Raw genomic sequence first — 22,403 nt, 5'->3', positions numbered from 1 at the left:
GAGGACTGGTACAGGCCAGATGCGAGGTCACGTGGCTGGAAGACTGGGCTGCTGATTGGCCAAGTCTGCAGTTTGGGGAGGAAATCAATCTCACGGCGTTTAGGTGGACTCACCTTGAAGCGTGCTTCAAACACGCCCTTCTTTGTCGTGTTTCTGTGACTTTGAACCAGCCGTCCTGCGGGGTGATGGTGTACCATTCCCCCCTCTTCGCTGCCCTTCTAGAAGCAGCACAAACGTCACCTGCACTGAGGTCTTCGTGCTCTGCCGGGCAGGGCAAGAGCCTTTACAGCGTGTTATTTTATCTGTGATGTTACTTGCTGTTTTGCACTGTAATTACGTCCAGATTTGTCTCCCTTCCTAGACTGCATGCCTCGAGGAGCAGGGGCTGGGCCGCACCAATCCTTGTATCCAAGGCTGGGGATGGTGCCTAGTCTCTATTACGTGTGCAATGAACGTTTATTGAGTTAAAAAAAAAAAGACAGTATTGTACATGCAATTGATCAAATGAAGGTCTTCAAAGGGAACCATCTACACAAAAAGTGTTATTCAGAGGCACACACTGAGCTGGCAGAAGCTCAAATGGAAGACATACTGTATTTAGGACGCTCTCAATAGTGACAAATTTAGGGCTGTCCTCTCATCATGTGAACTGTTTCATGTGAACATCTCATGTCATATATGAAGCAGAACCACACAAAGCTGCTGATTCTGCAGGTCACAGACGTTAAATATTGTCCATCTTCACATGGCTTAACCTAACGGGTTCTTTGTGTCGTGATTATTAGCTGTAAACATACACACAAGGAGTCCCTCTGGTGTGAGAACGAAATTAAAGATGACAAGAGAGAGGAGCAGACCAGAAGGCTTAACAGCGACTTCAAAATGGGGATTGTCAACAACGTGAAGGTGATAATTAGCAAAAAATAATCCAGCGATACACTTGGTGACATGCATTCTTCCTTCCACACCTCAGCTGACGGCGAAAGCTCGTCCTCGGACTGTCAGGCATCTACCCAAACACAACAATCTTGCTGTGTGGCCTCGAGCACGGCCATATTTTAGGTTGATCCATTCTAGTTAGCTGTCCAGCCCATGATTTGGTTCCTTAAAACCAACCTTTCCGAAATGTGGCACTAAGGGACATCCATGTGGGCACGGCAAGATGAGGTCTCACCGGTTCTAATCCTAGATGCGCAACCAACCTGATAAGAAAATGTGACAACATTTCAACAATTAGCTTCTTGCTCCTGCATTTCCTCACTTGTCACACATGTAAATTATACTGTACTTCACTGAATCTAAGGCACGGTCAACCGGAAGAAGCACCAGTATTTTATGCGCCAATGAGGAAGAAAAATGGTGGCAACGTGACACATAGCTTTATATTTACTCGAACAGTTCTCTTGTACTTATCTACAAGTAGTTCTTTTGCAAAACTAGAAAGGACATAAAAGAGGAATACTGGTTAAGCCGTTCCAAAAATGTCTTCACATATAGAGCATGACTTCTCCTCTCTAACTCAGAGTTGTCCACATCCGTGCTCCTCCCCACATCACAGTCTGTCCTCTGTGCCTCCTAGAGCATTTCTTACATGAGTGCTCCACTGGATTGTACTTTCTGGCATTTTCTCCGAGCCACTGATACCTGTCTTGCAAGTTCTGGTCATGCACTTTCTCTGTGGCAGGGAAGAAAGGTTTCCAGACAGCGACCAGGACTCATACTCTTTTCTCAAATGGTCCTCACATAATTTGTTAATTAAAATATCAAGGGGTTACAGTGGCGGTCCCACTGTTAATCCACCCCAAATAGCCATGTTCACATGTGTGAAAACAACCTCCTGACTGAGTCCTGGTGTATACCGACTCCGTGGTGTCTCACAAGCAATGAAATATGGCAAATATAAAATGGGGTAAGGGGATGGGGTGATGGGCATTAAGGAGGGCACTTGACAGAATGAGCACTGGGTGTTGTATGCAACTGATGAATCACTAAATTCTACCCCTGAAACTAATTTTAAAAAATGGGGGAAGGAGAGAAGTATGGTGGGTACTTAATATGAGTAAATGCATAGCAAGTCCAAAGATAATGAGCAGCAGGATCCTTGAAGCAGGGCTTTTTCTGGTCACAGCATCTCCGGGTCCCTATGAGACTGTCTTCAGCATTGCTAGTTTAAACCCTCCACGTTCTCAGTTCATCCAAAGGAACAGCCTCAGGTGAAACCGACACAGAATCAATCTGTTCCTTTCCAAAGGTAAACGTACGGATTCCAGGACCACGTGTGGTTGTCTTCCCAGCCCATTCATCTCCTCACCCCTGCGATCGGGGTGACCCCTGTGCCGCATCTCCGGACAGATGCCACTAATTGATTGTGGCATTCTTTCCCACGGAGCCCAGATGTGGCTGAAGCATCCTCCCCACCTGATGGCTTCAGGCAGATCAACTGGACTTGGCACTTGAGAGGAATCCTATAAAACCATCCTGGGTTCAAAGCCTGAAGAGCAACCACGTAATTACAAATAAACGAATTAAATATTCTTCACTGTTTTTTTTTTTTTCCTCTTTTCTCATGAAGCCAGGAGAGTATGATGCATTGCTTTTGTCCAAACCAGACATGTTTCAGAGCCAAGAATTAGGAGCACATCAGGAGTGATTTCCTCTAGATGATGCCAGACACCCACTTCTCATTTCTTCTAATAACCACCCCCAGCCCTTAATTCCTAACGTCCCTCCATGCCTTTGTCCTTCCATGGGTCACAGTGGGGCTTTGAGAGCCGTGTGAAAATAAGACAGGTACTTTGGCTCTGGCCACAATACTACAAAACTATCAGGGTTCATGGGAAAAGTAAGGTTGGAGCAGATAATTTGAAACCTATAGAACTCTGACCCGAGCACTAACACAAACAATACACATCATAGTAGAGTGACCAGCATGATGGACATTCTCCCAGCCTCTGCATCTACTGACATCTCTGTGGCCTGAAGTCTGGGGCTTAGGCTTCCTCCTTCAAGATATAGGCCCTGGGGGGCAGTTGCTCCTAAAAGACCATTTTTTAAAAGATTTTATTTATTTATTTGAGAGAGACAGCGAGAGAGAGAGCACAAGCAGGGGGAGCAGCAGAGGGAGAGGGAGAAGCAGACTCCCCGCTGAGCAGGGAGCCCGATGTGGGGCTCGATCCTGGGACTCTGGGATCATGACCTGAGCCGAAGGCAGCCACCCAACTGACTGAGCCACCCAGGCATCCCTAAAAGACACCATTTTGATTTAAATTTAAAATATCCAGGATGTAGCCTTCTTCATCAATTCCTATTTCACTGAGGGGGAAATGTCTTTGTGATTTCGTCACCAGCACCGACAGGTTTGCTGAAGAGCTTACCAAGGTGGAAAACCCAACGGTTGTTAAGGCCACCATGACAACCACGGTTTGTCCTAAAGAAAGGCACCTCTGGAGGTTTTCAGGTTTTTTCTTCAGACCTCCCTATTTGCTAAGGCTTCCTCTTTGCTTGTGAGGAAATTTACCCAGAGCGCTTGAAAACATAAACATGTCCGAGACCGATACTATTCCCCATGACACTGATTTTCTAGTTTGCAATTGCATTTGAAATAATTCACATTACAAACCAACCAACCCAGGTGCTATAAAAGACTGAGTACTTTTATGGCTTTCTTACATTGCCTTATGTTCCTGAGGGTCACGTCAATCGGACTTGCATATGCCTGCGTCTTGGACAAATGGAGATGTCTGAGCCTTCCCTTGCGCTTTTGATAATCACACTGAATTTTTAAAATTGATTTCTAACAATTCCAGTGTCGGAGGGTGGCTCTTACCTCCGACTGTTCCCGGCATCCGGGGAAAGCTTACTGTCTCCTAGTTGCACACTAACTTGACGGGGGCAAGCTCTGAGTGACAGTCCCCTTCTGAGCTATGGGCCACACCGGCAATACGAATAGCTAGAAGTGCTGAGATGATATGGGGCTGATTCCTACATTTCTTCACTTCCTCTACTCTGCAGACAGTAAAAACCTGAACCCTCTACTCTGCAGACAGTAAAAACCTGAACCCATGCCATGGTACATAAACAGCAGAAATTGAATACTTGGTTAACTTATTCTTTTATGGCCTCGATGCAAAGCTCAAAGATAGTGGTTCCCAAAAGTCAATCTATGGCAAGAAGAGAAAAAATAAGGAGAATTATGAGCTTTTTCACAGAGCGAAATGTATTCTATTTATAAATTGGTCATGAGGTTCTATCTTTGCTATTTTTTTTTTTTTTTGGTTATTCCTTCCATTAAATTCTTGTGGCCGTGTTTTTACTTTTTAAATTCTTAATTGCAGAATGCAAAGATAGCAATATTATACTGGTTCCCAAAACATTTAGAGGGATTTTACTGGTCCATGAAATAAAAATGCTTGGAACAACTACTACGCAGTGAGATGCTTGATGTGGCTCAGAGCACAGAGATGTTCAGCCTGAGGAATGTTTTCCATAAAGGGGGTGGGGGTGCTGGGAAGCGGAGGTCAGCTTGCAGAAACCACCAGTAATCTCAGGTAACACTGCATAACCTTCGTTTGGACTTGGTGAGTAATTTTTAAAAATGGAATAAAATCTTGTGTACGACTCATTTCCCAGAAATTTGTGCAATCTCTCTTCTAACCAAATATTCATCTAGCTAGAACTAGAATCTGGGGTAACACATCCTTCATCTGTTCACCTGCAGCTAAATACTCAAGTAGTAAACTTAAGGCTGTAGAGAAAAATCAGGGTTGGGGAAAAGGCTTCATCAAATGCAGAATAAATGCCTACCTTCAAACTGCATGAGGCTAGGGAGAAAATGTGGTCTGTGTTGATTCTATGTATACATTTCCCCATTCCTACCACGTTCCCAAGGCACTGGTTTGAAGCATCCATCATATTCCTGTTTACAAAAACAGGGAGAAATGTAAACAAAAGGACGAGAGACCAGGGCTTGTGCTCATGTTAGTGGAAATGTCTGTTTACATCTTTATAGATGGGGATCCAGCCCAGGCGGTCTGAAAGGATGAGATTTCATTGATGGGTCAGTGAAAAATAATATTAACCCCTCAGCATTTTTTTCTTGAGGAAAAAAAAATGTGTGCTATTGGCTAAATTAAAAATGTAGTGTTTCTATCCCTTTCTTTTATTTTTTAAAAAAAATCCCTTTGGGGACTAATGAAAATGCCGTAAAAGGTTGCTGATTCCGCTACACTTAACTCACCAAATTGCAATCTGGTAAGAAATATTTGTTATTTAAAAGCTTTGCAAGTCCTCAGAAACAGGGAGCTACGGGGGTTGTTTTGTTTTGTTGAGGGTTATTTTTTTTTCATTTTTGTATTCCCTGCATCTCCTCCTCCATTGTACGTGGCTGGTGTTGAATAAATGTTTGCTCAAAGGATGTGTGCACATGGGCCCACCAAAAACTAATTCAAACTTTTGAAAGTTTTAAATTCTCTGTGTTCAAATGGTCTTTAAACGTGGAGGAACTTTTTCTTCTCTCTATGATAATAATTTTCTTTATTGTTGTTTTAGTCTCTGAAATTTCCTTTACCTTCGGAATTATCGTGTTACTTCCTTCCTTCTGTGTCATCGCCCTCGACACCTGCCCATTCTGACTCAGCTCTTCCTCACTTGCACCGTCCAGGAGACCACTCTTCTTCGGGTACCTATGCTCCTTTCTCTGACCCCCAGAAAGCAGGATTCGCGGCCTCAGGCTCACCTTTCGTGGATCCCAGGCAAAGGCACCGGGGGTACCTGACTCAACCTGAATTTCAAAACAGCAAGTGAAGACAGTTTCCTACCCAGACAATTCCGCCTCACCTCATAAAATGGTACCGTGAAGAACACCCGGGAAAGTGTGTAAGATCGAACTAGACGAGTGTGTATGTGTGAACGTGAGTGTGTGTGCGGGGGCGTGACAGGACATACAGATGTTTGTCCTTATTTTTAAAACTGGAGACCCGAGTGACCCAGTCCGCGATGTTTCTAGTTCACGTCAAAGCGGCAGTGAGCCTGCACAGACATGAAGTCTAAATATTCCTTTAAATAACTTTCTTTCCTGGGACACGGGGAATGCATTCTAGAAAGCTCTAGGTGTCAGGGAGGAAAGAAACCAATTCTTCTGGGTGACCTAGCCAACTTATGTCTTTATCTTTTAAAAATTCTCTCTTAGAGCAGTCAACTCTCTGTGCTCAGAGGTTTGTGGTACAGCCCGAGGTCCTACACATATGGAATATATTTGCCGTATGATTAAGACAAGTGATGATACAGGTTATTTCTTAACCATACGCTGCATATTATTGAAGATAAGTGATACTGAGAACTGGGATAATAATGATAAATGGGAGGGCTGATTATTCCACTTAGTCTATTTTTAGGCATATTTCCTTAAAAAAAATTGCACTTCTTGTGGCCACTGGTGTTTGACAGTTTCCTATGTTACAGTCCTCTGTATTCACAAAGAGCTTTATCAACATTGTTAATTGGTTCTTATGCATTATGTTCATCATGTCCTCTTGCTTCTGTTCAACACATCTTTCCGGTGTTCTATTATATTTAATGGTGATTTCATAAACCCGTTTCTTTGTTGTGCCTTAGGGAAAAGGTTTGCCTGTGCTGTGGGCTCCCGGCTGCAGAACTCTGTGTCTGGGACTATGGACAGTCGCTGTAAAATTACTATTGGTTGGAATACCCTAGGTGTGAAGAAAGTGATGTGGTTTGGTCAATTCTCAGTGGAGCTTTTCGCTTCATTGGTATTTGTCTATTCTACTTTAATAAACCATGGGGTAGATGTGAGCAGGAAGCGCCACAAATCAATTATATGATCCATGTAGCAGCTTTAGTGGGGCTTGAACGGTGAAGGACGTATTTTGCTGAAACTGTATATTCAATTCCTGAGGTCTATATTCAATCTGTTTAGATCTATTCTATCTTTCAGAGTCCTGAAAACACTGGAGCAGTCTATTTCGACGAGTTGTTCACAAGCACACAATCAAGAATGAGATACTGTTTTCCCTAGTACTCTTGCAGTAATAACAGACAAAACAATGGTCGTGTTACAGTCCCCTTTAGAGTTTTTAATTTAATAGGAAATTCTCCTGCCCTTCAGCAAGGTTTAGTATATTCATGCATAAACTCTACAAATATGTGTAGTCGGCGAGCCTGCGTAGGGTGCTGGGGGGACAGGCCAGAAGGTAATCTAACAGACTGGGATCCTCTTGTTTTCATCTAAATATAAACGTTGTGCCACAGTCTCTCCAAGGATCCAATTGCTTGGGATCCTAGGATGCAGAAGGCCAAAAACGCTTTGGATCTGTGAGTCTAGACATGAAGCTAAAATCATCTTTCCTACTCAAGTGGGCCTAATCATGACTTCTCCCCCATTTAACAGCAGCTTGGTTCCCCGCCAATTCAATCCTTCTGCGTCCCTTCTCTCACTCCATTTCCCTTCTTTTTCTTTTTCTTTTTTTTTTCCCTTCTTTTTCTTGATGACCCAGAAGCACAGCTATTATTTTCTTCTGGTCCTCAATCGTGCTGAATGAACCCAATGGCTTTTTGTTTGCGCTGTGAGATTTTGGCCGAAAGATTGCCGCCGTTTTGATCTTCAGATCCAGAAACAACCCCCTCCTTTCTACTTCCAACACTGTGAAATTAAAAGAATCAATGCTTGTGCTCCTCAGAGAGACAATAATGGAGGATAAAAAACAAGTGGTTTGAAAAGTCGGCTTAAATGAGGTATAAATTATATATGGTGAAATTCAACCTTGTTTATGTGTACCGTTTTATAAATTTTAACAATGTACACAGTCGTGTTAACTACCACAACAATAATACAGAGAACATTTCTGTCACCCCCCAAAATTTCCCTTGAGCCTCTTTGTAGTTCATCTCCTTCTCCTAGTCATAGCCCTTGCCAACCACTGATCAATTTTCTGTCCCTACAATTTTGCCTATTCCAGGAAGACATTCAGGTAGAATGATACGATAGATAGCCTTTGAGTATGGCTTCTTTCACTTAGGTAATGCTTCTGAGATTCACTCATGTATTGCAGATAGTAGCAGCTTGTTTCATTTTATTACTGAGTAGTTTTTCATGTATGGAGGTATAACATTTTGCCCATGTACCAGGTGATGAATATTTGGGTTATTTCCAGGTTTGGGGCAATTATTGATAAAGCTGCTATGAACATTTGCAAATAAGTTTTTATATGGATGTATGTCTTCATTTCTTTTGGGTAAATCCCTAAGAGTGGGGCCCTTGGGTCAGATGGTAAGTGTGTATTTAACTTCGTAAGAAACTATGAAAGTGTTTTCCAAAGGGGCCGGTGCCATTTTGCATTCCCGCAGTGCTAGGTGAGGATTCCGTTCATATCCTCACCAGCACTTGGTACCTTCAGAGTTTTTGATTTGAGCCACTCTAGTAGGTGTGTTATGGCATCTCATTTTAGTTTTAATTTACATTTCCCTAACGACCAGTGATGTTCAGCATTTTTTTGTGTGGATTGCCATCCAATCTCTTCTTTTTTGTGTGCGCTAAAATACATATGACATTAGTAGTAGCCACTGGCAAGCACTTATCTGCTTTCTGTCGCTACGGATTTGCCTATTCGAGATACTTTATATAAGTGGAATCATTCAAGATGTAGTCTTTGTGTCTGGTTTCTTTCACTTAGCACAATGTTTTCAAGGTTTATCCACATTGTAGCATTTATCAATACCTCATTGCTTTTTTTTGTCCTTCAAATATTTAATATGTGTATTTCTATATAATTTCCCATGGGTCCTCTTATTAGAACTATGTTAAAGACAGATTTCCCACCTAACAGTTGATTTATTTTACAGAGAGAGAGCAGGGGGTGGGGCAGAAGGTGAGGGGGAGCCCAATGTGGAGCTCAACCCCAGGACCCTGAGATCATGACCTGAGCCGAAATAAAGAGTCAAATGCTTAACCGACTACCCAGGTACCCCCTTAATGATTGATTTTTTAATTGAGGTAAAATTCATTGCTTTTTATGCTTGAATGATAATCCATCTTATGGATATACCATATTTTGTTCATCCATTCGTGTCCATGATGGACATTTGGCCTATCTCCACCTTTAGTTACTGTGAACAGTGCTCCTATGAACATTTGTGGACACAGTTTTGTTTGAACACATGTTTTCCATTCTTTTGGGTATATAGGAGGGGGATACTTTGGTCATCCTGCAATTCTATGTATAACTTATTGAGGAACTGCCAAATTGTTTTCCACAACGTCCAAACCATTTTATATTCCCACCAGCAAGGTAGGAGCATTCTAATTTCTCCACATCCTTACCAGGATTTGTTTTTCCTTTTTCTTTCTTTTTTTTCAAATTATATTCATCTTAGTGGGTATGAGATGGTATGTCATTGTGGTTTTAATTTGCATTTCCCTAATAACTAAGGACACTGGGCATCTTTTCATGTGCTTGTTGACCATTTGTATCTCTTCTTTGAAGAAATGTCTATTCAAGTCCTTGACCCATTTTAAAATTGGGTTGTCTGATTTTTTGCCATTGAGTTATAAGAGTTCTTTATATATTCTGGATTGTAGACCCTTATCAGATAAGTGATTCACAAATATTTTTTCCCATCCTGTGGGCTGTCTTTTTACTTTCTTAATCCTTTGATGCACACAAGTTATTAATTTTGATGAAGTCCAAATTATTTTTTCTCTTGTTGCCTATGCTTTTGGTGTTATATTTAAGAAACCATTGCCAAATACAAGGTTGTGAAGATTCACCCTTATGTTTTCTTCTAAGATTTTATGATTTTAGCTTGCATAGTTGGGTTTTTAATCCATTTTGGGTAAGTTTTTGCATGGGGTGTGAGTTAAGGGTCCAACTCATTCTTTCGTATGTGGATATCTGGTTGTCCCAGTGCTATGTGTTGAAGAGACTATTGTTTCCCATTGAATGTTTTTGGGAAACTTAACAGAAATCAATTAACCATAAGTGTGTGTTTATTTCCAGACTCATGGTTCTATTCCATTAATCTATATGTCTATTCTTATGCCATTACCACATTATTTGGATTAGGGTAGATTTGTAGTAAGTTTGAAAATCAGAAAGTGTGAGTCCTCTAGCTTTGTTCTTTTTTCGAGATTGTTTTAGCTATTTGGGGTCCCTTGCAACTCCATATAAATTTTTGGGTCAGCATTTCTGCAAAGGCCATTGGGAATTTAACAGTGATTACAGTAAGTGATCTATGGATCACTGTGGGTAATATTGCCATTTTAAAATTATTTAAGTCTCCCAGGGGAGCTGGCTGGCTCAGTTGGTAGAGCATGTGCCTCTTGATCTCAGGGTCGTGAGTTCAAGCCCCACGTTGGGCACAGAATTTACTTAAAAAACAATAATTAGGTCTCCCAATCTATGAACATACAGTATATTTTCCTGTATTTAAGTCTCCTTTAATTTCTTTCAGCAATGTTTTACAGTTTTCATTGTAGAAAGCTTACACCTCCATGGTTAAATTCATAACCTCTTCTTTAGTAAAGTGCTCTTCCAAATCTTTTGTCCATTTTTAAATAGTTGGGCCATTTGTTTTCTTACTACTGATTTGTGACAGGTCTTTATATCATCTGGATACTAGTCTCTTATCAGATACATGTTTTTACAAATGTTTTCTCCAAGTCTCTGTCTTGTCCTTTCATTTTCTTAACAGTGTCTTTCAAAGACATTGTTTTTAATTTTGATCAAGCCCGATTTATCAATTTATTTTCTTATGGCTTGTGCTTTTTGTATCTTATCTAAGAAATGTTTGCCAAACTCAAGATCATAAAGATTTTCTCCTGTTTTTATCCAGAAGTTTTATACTTTAAGGTTTTATGGTCTATGATCCACGTTTAGTTAATTTTTGCATACAGTGTGAAATGTGGACTTTTGTATCTAAAATGAAACATTCCAATTTCTATTTTGCTACTTACTAGATGCGTCACATTAGGGAAACCATGCAACGTGAACCCCAGTTTCTTCATTTGAAGCAAAGATAGTCATATTTACTTCCTGATCTGTCAGAATTGTGAGGATCCAATGGAAAGAAGTAGAAAATTGCTTTCTAAAATCAGAGCATAGATGTTAACTATTATTTCTAGCTAACAGCAGCAGAAGAATGATGATGGGAGAATGTGTCATAATTGGGGGAAAGCCAGAACTCAAACAATTACTGGCAGTAGAGTGAGGTGTTTGAAAGCCCTGGCTTTTAAGGTACTGAGCCTCTATTTCCCAACTTCCTCATCTGTGCAACGGGAAAGAAGCAGACACTCCACAGGGTGCTTGGAGGGTGAAGTGAGTTAAGTACAAAGCCCAGTGAGCTACACAGACTAGGGGATTAATAAATGCCATTTTTTGTGGGGCGCTTGGGTGGCTCAGTCCTTTGAGGGTCCGACTCTTGATTTTGGCTCAGGTCATGATCTCGGGGTCGTGAGGTTGAGCCCTGTGTCAGGCTCCCGCACTGAGCCAGGAGTCTGCTTGAGATTCTCTTCCTCTCCCTCTACCTCTCCCCGAACTGGCACATGCGTGCTTTCTCTCTAAAATAAATATATAAATATTTTTTAAAAATAAATAAAAAATAAATGGCATTTTTGAGAGACAGAGAGAGAATGAATATATAGAAAGAATATATAATGAACACACACACACACACACACACACACACACTCACACACTCAGTGTAATAAAATGATGATGTGGGCTGTCATGTTTAAAGAGGTACTTTAGACCAAGGTGCAAAGACCAAGGTGAAAAGAAAGAATGCACCTTGTGCTCTCCCACCTCTGGGAAAGTGCATCTGTTGTTGGAACATCATTCCCTCTGCCGGTCTGACTTCATTTTGTAGCTCAAGTGATGTCTTCTCTTAGGAAGCTATGTGTTACCACTCTCCTCAAACTTTCTGTATTCGGGCACCTGGGTGGCTCAGTTGGTTAAGCATCTGCCTTCAGCTCAGGTCATGATCCCAGGGTTCTGGGATCGAGTCCCACGTTGGGCTCCCTGCTCACTGGGGAGTCTGCTTCTCCCTCTACCCTTCCCCCGTGCTCGTTACCCCCCCCCCACTCTATATCAAATAAATAAATAAAATCTTAAAAAAAAACTCCCTTTGTTCACAGAGTATATTATACATACCTTTCCTATAGCAAACCACATTATCTCATGATTATCTGCTTTTTGGTCAGCTTTGCTAATTATATAGCAAGCTCCTTGAAGGAGGGGAGCTGTCTTTGAGTCTTTAGAATCCTGCATAATGTCTTGCATAGAGTAAGAGCTCAGTATAGGTGTGTGAAATGGAAACATGGACATACATTATTAATTTCTAATGTGGATATAAATAGCTTTGGGCAACTGAACTTTTTTATTTGTTAGTTTTATAGCATAATGCTGATGTCTATCCTAAATAGATCAAGTAGACTTACCCTTTATGGAATAGTGCTGGAATCAGGCCTACTTCTCTTGGGGTGTCCACACCCATATAATAACCTCCATCATCAAGCTTTAAGTAGTAATACTGACTGCAGATGAATATATATAGCATTTGTCCAGGAGAAATGACAGACTGCTTTAAAAAGTTTTCTATAAAGTAATGCTGCCCAAAATAATTAGTTCTTCTGAAAAAGTGTGATTCTGAATACATGGCAGGGTCAGTCTCATGAGTACTTAAGAAAAAATGATTTAATTAAATTCCTATGTGTTAAAACATTTAATAGTTTGCATAATATGGAATTTTGTTAAAAGAGGAAATATCTGCTCATAGAAACTTCAATTAAACTGTGACTGTACATCCCTAATTCCATGATCAGAACTTCTCAGCCAATGATCTCACATACATGCAGCTACCTCATAATAAACCGAAGCAACTCATCAGTAATGAGCCAGTGACAGAGGTGGGAGATTACGCAATGGAATGGTCAGCTTAGTGCTGACACCTGTAATGTGTCTTGCTGTTGATGGACTGGGTCATGCCAGAGTCCACTGATCCCAAAGGGCCTGTTTTGGCTCTCTGTACTTTACCAGAAACTCATGGCACATAGGCAAGAGCACTCTTGTGGCCATAATGTCATGCCAGGAAATGTTGACTCATGGCGTAAATGGCATAAATATGTTTAACTACCAAACACTAAAGAATGTGCAAGTCAGTCTGGGAATAAATAGCAAGAAGCTGAAAAATGTATAAGCTTTAAAAACAACAACAACTGACAAGAGTTCCTTGCATCCACAGAAGTCCACCTCTTTGGTCTCACCTTGCTCTGATGTTATTCAATGGTCCCTATGGCACGACTAAGTGTCATAGTGCCTGGCACTGAATCAGTCCTTCAGAAACATGCCTTGTCCAGGGCTATTTGCAGAAGTGAAGCAGAGAACACAGAGAAGAGAGAAACTCTGAAAAGAGAGTGTGAAAAATGAAAAAGTAGGACAGCAAGTGGCTGTGAAGAGAGGTAGTCGGGGTGCCTGGGTGGCTCAGTCGGTGAAGCATCTGCCTTCGGCTCAGGTCATGTCAGCGTCCTGGGATCGAGCCCCATGTCGGGCTCCCTGCTCAGTGGGGAGTCTGCTTCTCCCTCTCCCACTCCTCCTGCTTGTGTTTCCTCTCTCGCTGGGTCTCTCTCTGTCAAATAAGTAAATAAAATCTTTAAAAAAGAGAGAGAGGTAGTTAAGAAAAGAAAGCAAGTGAAAGGGACGCACAAGCTCGGCTCCTAGGAAATGACCCCATGTCCTCTCTTCCTCCTCTTGCTATGCGTTTAGTAATATCTCCCGAGAACTTGCTTTGTACTAGCGTCTGTGGTAAATGTTTTCCACCGTGTTGCCCCATTTCATTCCAACCACAACCCTATGAGCCAGGTTCAGTTGTTACTGGTCACAGATGGGCCCTGAGGCTTGGCGTGCCAGTCTAGCCCGCTCAGAGGCCCACCAAAAGCCAGGCTTTCAACCTAAATCTGTTTGATGCCAGAGTCCAAGATCATAATCACATCATTAAAAATCTAGAAATTATAAAGCACAAATATGGGAGAAAAATCAGAAGGACCAATAGAGTATGATTTTACTGTGCATATAAACTACCAAGCAACACACGGAACGTACTTGAACTGATAAACACAATGGTTATTTTTTTTCAGAGTACTTATCCTGGGAGGCCGTATGTTTGAATCTGTAACGTTTAAGAAAAGTGTCAAAATTGACCATCCATTTTATTAAAAAGATTTAAGTCCAAATGGCTTTGTTCCTAAAACATTGAATTCAAGCTCAAATTCTAAAGACCTGATCCAACCAACGATAGGCCAAAGAATGCATGCCAGGCTCTGAAAGACGTGCCCCATCTTGTGGAAATAAGGGTGTAGCTTATCAAGGTGACTATTTTGAAGAGGACAATCCTTGGGGTTTATAATTTTGGTATTTTCGTGCAAGCAGTCACTGCCTTCTAGTTCCAACCCAAGCAAAACAAGATAACGAGGGCGATACACCAGGAAATGGGTAAGAAAGAAAAAGAAAAAAATGAGAATATGAATTGCTACTTGACCTTCCAGGGATGACCTAGACACCATCACACATCCAAAATTAATCTCACGGGGCAAGAATGTAAGTACTAGGTGGCCTCAGGCTCTTTGGTGTGTGCACTTTCTCCCCCCACCAAGCACAAACAGCTAAGGAAAACTCTGGCCATAAGCTGTTGTACATTCCTTCTTTTCTCTTTTATTCTTTCTACTCCTGGCAAGGACTATGCCAACTGAGGTAATGAGGAAGCCAAAATGGGAAATTTGCACTAAAAAGGGTGAAGAGTTACTTGTTTAAGAAAAAAAAAAAAGGTTAGAGTTAAAGTGAAGAATGTGAACTTGAGGTTGAAGGGAGGACAAACAGGAAGAGATGAGCCCACAGGGCTGCTGGTCAGGGAAACTTCGGTGGGGAATTAAGAGGTAAAGGTGCACAGGGAAGGTGTGGGGGAGCTTCCAGAAGCGGGAGATACAGAGAATGAGAAGAGAGACTTCCAAAAGTGCTGGCAAGGATGACAAATGTTGGATATTCTTTAAAGTTTCATAAAAGGTATTTGTAAAGATTGGAGTTACAGGCCCACCTTGGAGATATCATGAGTTTGGTTCCAGACCACCACAGTAAAGCAAGTATTGCAATAAAGCGAGTCAAATGAATTCTTTTGGTTTCCCATGCATGTAAAATTTACGTTTACACTGTACTGCAGTCATTTAAGTGTACGATAGCATTATGTCTTCAAAAACATACATACCTTAATTTAAAAATATTTTATTGCTACAAAATGCTCACCATCATCTGAGCTTTCAGAGAGTCATAATCACTGAGCATAGATCACCATCATAAATACAATAATAAGGAAAAAGCTTGAAATATTGTGAGAATTATCAGAATGTGACACAGAGACATGAAGTGAGCTCATTCTGTTGGAAAAAAAATGGCGCCCATAGATTTGCTCAACCCAGGGTTGCCAGAAATCCTAAATTTGTTAAAAAAACACAGTATCTATGACATGCAATAAAGCCAAGTGCAATAAAATAAGGTATGCCTGTATTTTAAATTTCTTTTGGTTGTGGAATTGTGTTTCTTTGACTGCAACACAAGACTGGGCCGAGAAGAGCTCTTGATTTATGCAGGATATAGTAGAATAAACTTTATAGCAGGTACTCTTAACGTGGGACTCATGGGAGGACTTTAGGTTGTTTATAAATCCTCATAATTGTATGCAATTTTTGTGGCCATGTGTACATATATATTTTGAAATGATGAGAACCTTCATGCTCAGAGTCTTTATCAGATTCTTTTTTTTAAAAGATTTATTTATTTGAGAGAGAGTGTGTGAGATCTGGGGGGGAGGGGCAGAGAGAATCTCAAGCAGACTCCTGGCTGAGTGTGGAGCCCAACTTGGGGCTCCACCTCACGATCCTGAGATCATGACCTGAGCAGAAATCAAGAGTCCAATGCTTAACTATCTGCACCACCCAGGCACCCCTGCTTTTATTTAGATTCTTAAAGAGTTCATGATTCATCTTAAAAAAATGAACAGACTGCCACTGGGGAGAGAAAAGGCATCCTCTCAGGGCAAAAGACTAAGTTAAAAAAAAAAATGTAACTACAGAAGATACCTGATTTCTAATTGTACTGCAAAAGCTTAAGAGGTTAGTCTGGATCCATTTATTTTGCCAGAGGTACCAACATCTTCCTTCCCTCCCCTTAAATTCCTCTCCTGATTTCCTTGGTATTTGAAAATACATTCAGTGGTTTTTTTCTTTGTTGGTTTGTTTTTGTTTTAAAGACAGTACTCCATGAGTGTGCTAAATAAATCAGGGGAAAGAACCACTGGCATTTTCGGGGACTCAAGAAAGGTGGGGGGAAATCAGAGTTCAACTCACAAGCAAATCCAGACATTTACGATAGTTGGAGCAAGGCATCGCAAGAAGCCCTGAAACAAGGGAAAAAAGCACAGTACACAGCAGTGAGAGTATTAGGGTCATCGGACTGCTCACCTGTCCCGTCGAGGTACACGGGAAGGCATTTGCAGCAATTACTCTCCTACTGAAGGCATTAATGCATCATGCTGGTCTCAGAAGCCTTCATGCAACGCATCACAGCTTAGACATCCAGCTGTATGAGCTGGATAAACATTTAAATTCTGGAGGGCAAAGAGTGCCAAAGGGAGGACTGAGAACCCTGAAAACCTGCCATTGCTTTGCTAAGTTTGTTCAAACCACCTCCTCAGGTGTTTTATGCAAACCCGAATGGGAGGCACAGAGCAGCTCCCAAGTCTTTGACACACACCTTCCTCCTTCGTCCGCCTCTTTCTTCCCGGCAGAGCAGCGCCCACAAGAATGCACCGTGATCTTACTCAAGACCAAAAATTCAGCCCAGTGTCTTTGAAGAAGGCCGTCAGCAAATCTTAGTCCCTGGGGTTCGGGGACCCGGGTCCCAGGCATGCCGCGGGCATTTGTTAAATGCTTATTGAGTCAATGAGTAGCTAAATGAGTAATGAACAGACATCGTGCACCCTTTCCCGTCACTGTGGGTCTGTAACTTTAGAGGCAGCCCAGGATGTGGGAGAGCAGTAGTGGGGAAACTAGAATGCCCCCCCCCAATATGCCCTTACCCCTTTCCCATAGCAGCCACTTCCTTAGAGGGGCTGGAGCCTGGAAGGGGGTTGCTCTCCCTGGAGCTTTGATGAGGACAGCAGGAGGTACTGCCTCATAAAGGCATCTACCAAGGAAGTCTGGAGAGAAAAGGGTGTGGTAGGCGGAAATCGCACTCCCCCCAACCCTGTCCAAAGGTGCCCACATCCCAATCCCCAGCACCTGCGAATGTGATGTCGCATGCCGAGGGAGAATGAAGGTTGCAGCTGGAATAAACGTCGCTGATCACTTGAGCCCAAGATGGGGAAATTTTCCTGGAACATCCAGGCAGGCCCAAAGTAATCACAAGGTCCTCAAAGGAAGAGTAGGGGCAGACACAACAGCCAGAGGGACACACGATGAGGATGTGACTAACTGTTGCTGACTCTGAAGGTGGAGGAAGGGCCCGGAGCCAAGGAATGTGGGCAACTTCTAACAATTGTAAAAGGCAAGAAAATGGTTCCTCTCCTAGAGACTACAGAAAGAAATACAGCCTGCCCACACTTCGATGTTAGTCCATGAAACCCGTCCTGGACTGCTGATCTCCAGAGCTGTAAGATAGTAAATTTATGTTGTTTTACGCTCCTAAGCCGGTGGTGGCTTGTTGTAGCAGCCTCATGACACAGCGGGTCAGTGACAGGCAGGGAAGGACAGGCAGGTGGGAAGACTGGTTTTGTCCTTACGAGCCAAGGGATCTTCAGGAATTTCTTTCATGGCTTTGAGGCTTTGGTTTTCTCATCGCTAGAGGGGGTTAAAACTAGCAACCTCATCAGACTACTTTCAATGTTAAATGAGAGCACATATTTGAATGGCCCAGCTCCTGGCTTGCACACTATGGGTGCTCATGATTCCTGATCCCCACCCCCTTCTCCTCTACCCTTGACAGGGCAGGGATCGCAAAAGAAGAGAAAAAAGGGAAAAAAATCAAATGAATGGAGACAAAGGGGTCTAGGATGGGGAATCCACACCACCCATTGCTGCCTGGGGTGCAGGACGCCAGTTCTGTGGTCTCCCGAGGATTTCACAAAATGAGGGTTTGAAGGGCTCTATCATTTGTCAGAAAGAGGGAGGAGTGTGAAGAATAGGAGACATTTGGGGTGGAACAGGAGAGGGGGAGGAGGAAAAGAAAAGGAACATAGGGTGGGACCTAGACTAGAAGACATGGGTGGGATTTCCCCAGTATGGGGACTGCACCTCTGCTCAGAAATGAATGGAAATTCAAAACCAATGGGAGGTTCCTCTTTCTTTTCTGTTCCTGTTCCTACACAATCCTTCCCTTCAGTCTATGCACATAGTAGACCATATTCATACACGTGCATCAATGAGCTTATTGAAGGTAGAGCATGTGCTCCGGGATGGCAAGGGAAGAGGGGTGCACACATTTATTTATGTCAAATTTCAAAGGTTACAATGGACCTTTGAAAAGCACTGGCAAAATGTTCTCTTGGGAATAATAACCAAAAACTAGTTAAATCCTATTATGTCTCTGGATCTGTCATTCCTTATTCCTTTTTCTGAGGTGATATGGGAGATTATCTATCTATCTATATATCTATCTATCCATCCATCTATCCATCTATCTATCATCTATCCATCCATCCATCCATCTATCATCTATCTATCTATCTATCCATCCATCTATCCATCTATCATCTATCCATCCATCCATCTTATCATCTATCTATCTATCTACCTATCATCTATGTATCATCACCGTCATCTATCTCACGATGTAGGCAAGATCTCTGCCATAAATGATGATGTTATGTTCTGTAGGGTGTTGCTCAAGGTACTATGAGAAGGGTATGGATGCTGGAAAATGCAAACTTCTAAGTTTTAATGAAACAACTTACTCCCTTTTAGACTTTGCAGCCAATGTAGATTTTGTGACAACAGAGCTGTAAATGCACTGGGTTAATTTCAAAAGAGAACATCCAAATTGTAATAAAAATCATGGCTAGGGTTTGGATGTACTTTGTATTCAAATATTTTTTATTAAATTTTGTGATATTGCACAAACTTTGAATAGGTCATTTTGTGGTTGGGGCAAATCTATTTCTATTAACACATTTTAAGTTTGAAGAATTAAGTTGATTTTAACCCATCTTTCCAGCTTATTAAATTATTTTGCGGAAGTCACAAGAAGAAACTCACAAACTATTGTTCCTTTTAAAGGAATATTTATAAATTGCAAAAGGACTTGCCGTGTAATACATCTAGCTTCAAATTACAGTAACAAGATGATCTCCCTGTCTTCTTTTTCAAACCAACCTAAAATTGAGTTAGTAGCACATAAAGACATTAGCTATTGAGATTTTTTTCTATGCTTTTAAAAGGAAAAAGTAAAGTCTTCTAAAGTGACCATGATACGTTTAAGTAAATATTTTCCCCAAAGTTCCCTGTATAATTGAACTTGAGAAGACACGGGTAAACACACAGGCATGCTGCAGTATTTTAGAAAGTAATTTACCATTTCCTCTGATTTTTGGAAAGCCCTGCATGTAAAATATACAAAATCTGCTGCAATTTCTCACAATACCATTTTTTCCTAAAGGTTTCCCAAGTTGGGTAACCAGCAGCGCTGATAAATCGGTTAATCCACGGGCTTGGAGATCTTGGGGGAAAATAGTCACTGCTGCTTTTCTCTTCTGCCCTTTGCTGCAACTGTCCCCAAACGGCTTTACAACTGAGTTTACAGATCAAAAGACTTTTTCTACAAATACTCGCAAACTTCTGTTGGAATATGCAGAGATTTTCAGAAAAGTCAACATTTACTTAGTGCAAGGAGCCTGAAGTCTGAGCTAGCCGAGCGATCAGCAGGTTTATCTAACCCAGAAAAACAACTCAAGTAGCTGAATTATACAGGTATTCACCTTTGTCCCCCAAGGAGCTTTGCTGGCGGCAGTCAAAACCAAAGTGGGAACTTAATAAAAATGAAAATTGTGGTAGCAAAATACACTTACAAGGTTAATTTGACATATTGCAAAAAATTGGGGAGGTTAAAGTGGTTTCTATATAACCACAGTCCTGATTTAGAAAAACCCCAGAGAAACAGCTGTATTATGATATATAACCGGCCTTGCCTGCATAGGAAACCCCAGCTTTTGGGTGTGTAAGTCTCGAGATGCTAGATTTTGGGGAAAATTGTACGCAGCTCTCATCGAGAAATAACGGGCTAATAAGACCTGTAGAAGTTTACGGTTACACATGAGGCAAACAAATATTTGCTCCAGAGATCACATCGTTTGTTTCTTGAACTACAGAGTGGAAGAGATGAGAAAAAGGAGTCCGTTCTGCTGACTCAGTCAATTCTGATGAAGAAAATTGTGTCCTCACCCGCGGATTCTCTGCTTACCTGAGAATGTCTCCATTTCTGGCATTTGGTCGCAACTGGTCGAGGCAGGCCTGGCAAGATGCCTTCCAGATGCTGGAAGATTAGCTCCTGCACATCCTCGGTGCTGTGCTCCAAGTGGGTGACTCCAAACGGGACAGTGGTGTGAACCACAAGGGAAGGCCCGATTTCGGATGACTCTAGTGTTAAGAGGAACACAAGGACACATCTTGAAGCAGGTTAGAGTGAAGCATCTGTCAACATTTCAAGCCAGGTTTAAGAATGAATCACAATCGGGGCGCCTGGGTGGCTCAGTCGTTAAGTGTCTGCCTTCAGCTCAGGTCATGATCCCAGGGTCCTGGGATCGAGCCCCACATCGGGCTCCTTGCTCAGCAGGAAGCCTGCTTCTCCCTCTCCCACTCCCCCTGCTTGTGCTCTCTCTCTCGCTGTGTCTCTCTCTGTCAAATAAATAAATAAAATCTTAAAAAAAAAAAAATGAATCACAATAACCAGACAATAAATAGAGGGAAAACGGACTCTAATCTTGCACCACCAAATTAGGCTAACTCTGAAATTCAAAATCAAGCTTCTCTGAAGAGGAGGACAGAGTCACGATGTATTTTAGAGAACAAATCTTTAGATCTTGCCGAAGAACCAGAAGGAAGGAGAAGAAGAACACCCAGTAATTTCTGCCTTGGGTAAAATCCAATTGATTGGTGTGTTCGTCTTCTCCCACCCACTAAATTATAAGTTCTCCAGGGCAGGAGCTGTTTCTTATATATAGCTTATACTCTCCTTAAATTCTGAGAACAAAGTAGATGTTCAGTAAACACTTACTTACTTTCTGTTAAACAAATTTCAAAATATTTTGTTGAAATTATATTAATGCCAGAATAAAATATCTTTACCGTGTTCAAAAAAAAAAAAAATCAAGCTTCTCTCTAAAAATGGGTTTGACTTCATATTCTTTATCTTTGAAGCGGCATTAAGAGTAAAACCTCCCTCATTCATCACATGGAACTACTTTCCATTTTTGTTTGCCATTGAGGTTTTTTGTTTTTGTTTTTTTTGCTATATTTTCACAATTTCAAATAATGCACGTCGGCTTTGTACCTTTCACTCTTTCATGGAATACGGAAAATCGGATGATGTTTTAAGTTGAAAGCAAAGTGACCGAGGCATTACAAAACACAGTGTTGGCAGGAGTGTTAAGAGTTTGCCTGTTATTACAATTTCAAATCATGTAGAAGGGAAAGTTGAGGGGAAACAATCATAGATCTAAAACGCATGAAATAGGGGCACCTGGGTGACTCAGTCGGTTAAGTGTCTGCCTTTGGCTCAGGTCATGATCCCAGGGTCCTGGGATCGAGCCCCTCATTGGGCTCCCTGCTCAGCGGGGAGTCGGCTTCTCCCTCTACCCCTCCCCCCTGCTCATGATCTCTCTCTAATAAATAAATAAATAAAATCTTAAAAAAAAATAAAATGCATGACATAATAAGACAGTTGGTGCTTTCCCCCACCTTATTGAAAGAAGAGAATATTGAAGTATATAAGGTCCTGACAGGGATCGGCAAGCCTGATTCTGGAAATTCTAATTTCGCACTGTCAAGGGTAAGACAATGTTCTATTTGGGGCAGGTTTGTTTGAACAGTTTTACACACTAAAAAAACCCCGTGGCACAACGTTAAGCCACTTACTTGCTATATGCCCACTTGCCCTCTTTCCATTTTGGGGTTTTTGTTTTGATTCGTTTTCTGTAACATCAGAATCTTAGTACTTATCCCACAGGTCTGCGGTGGGGATTATAGAAACTAACGCCCGTGAAGAGCTTGGCACAATTTCTGGCATCGAGCAGGGGCTGCATCAATGTGAGCTATGAGAACAGAAGCAATACACCGGATATAGACAAAAGAAAAGGTC

General features: G+C 41.6%; 1 protein-coding gene across 3 annotated transcripts in view; it reads right to left on the bottom strand.

Annotated features, from left to right (window-relative positions):
- RNLS (renalase, FAD dependent amine oxidase) overlaps positions 1–22,403 on the bottom strand; it is a 259,308-nt gene that overhangs the window by 5,794 nt on the left and 231,111 nt on the right. For 2 of the 3 annotated variants that reach the window (XM_078077787.1, XM_078077788.1), the window contains exon 6: positions 20,508–20,683. In XM_078077787.1, coding sequence (XP_077933913.1) covers positions 20,508–20,683 — 176 coding nt within the window. Of the gene's footprint in view, positions 1–13,286; positions 13,413–20,507; positions 20,684–22,403 lie in introns of those variants that run through there. The other variant, XM_078077789.1, reaches the window with a different exon arrangement.

The sequence above is a fragment of the Halichoerus grypus genome, chromosome 7, assembly GCF_964656455.1.
Source record: "Halichoerus grypus chromosome 7, mHalGry1.hap1.1, whole genome shotgun sequence".
Classification (NCBI taxonomy): Eukaryota; Metazoa; Chordata; class Mammalia; order Carnivora; family Phocidae; genus Halichoerus; species Halichoerus grypus.
Note: the sequence above shows the minus strand (reverse complement) of the source record. Positions and strands in the feature narration are given on the sequence as shown.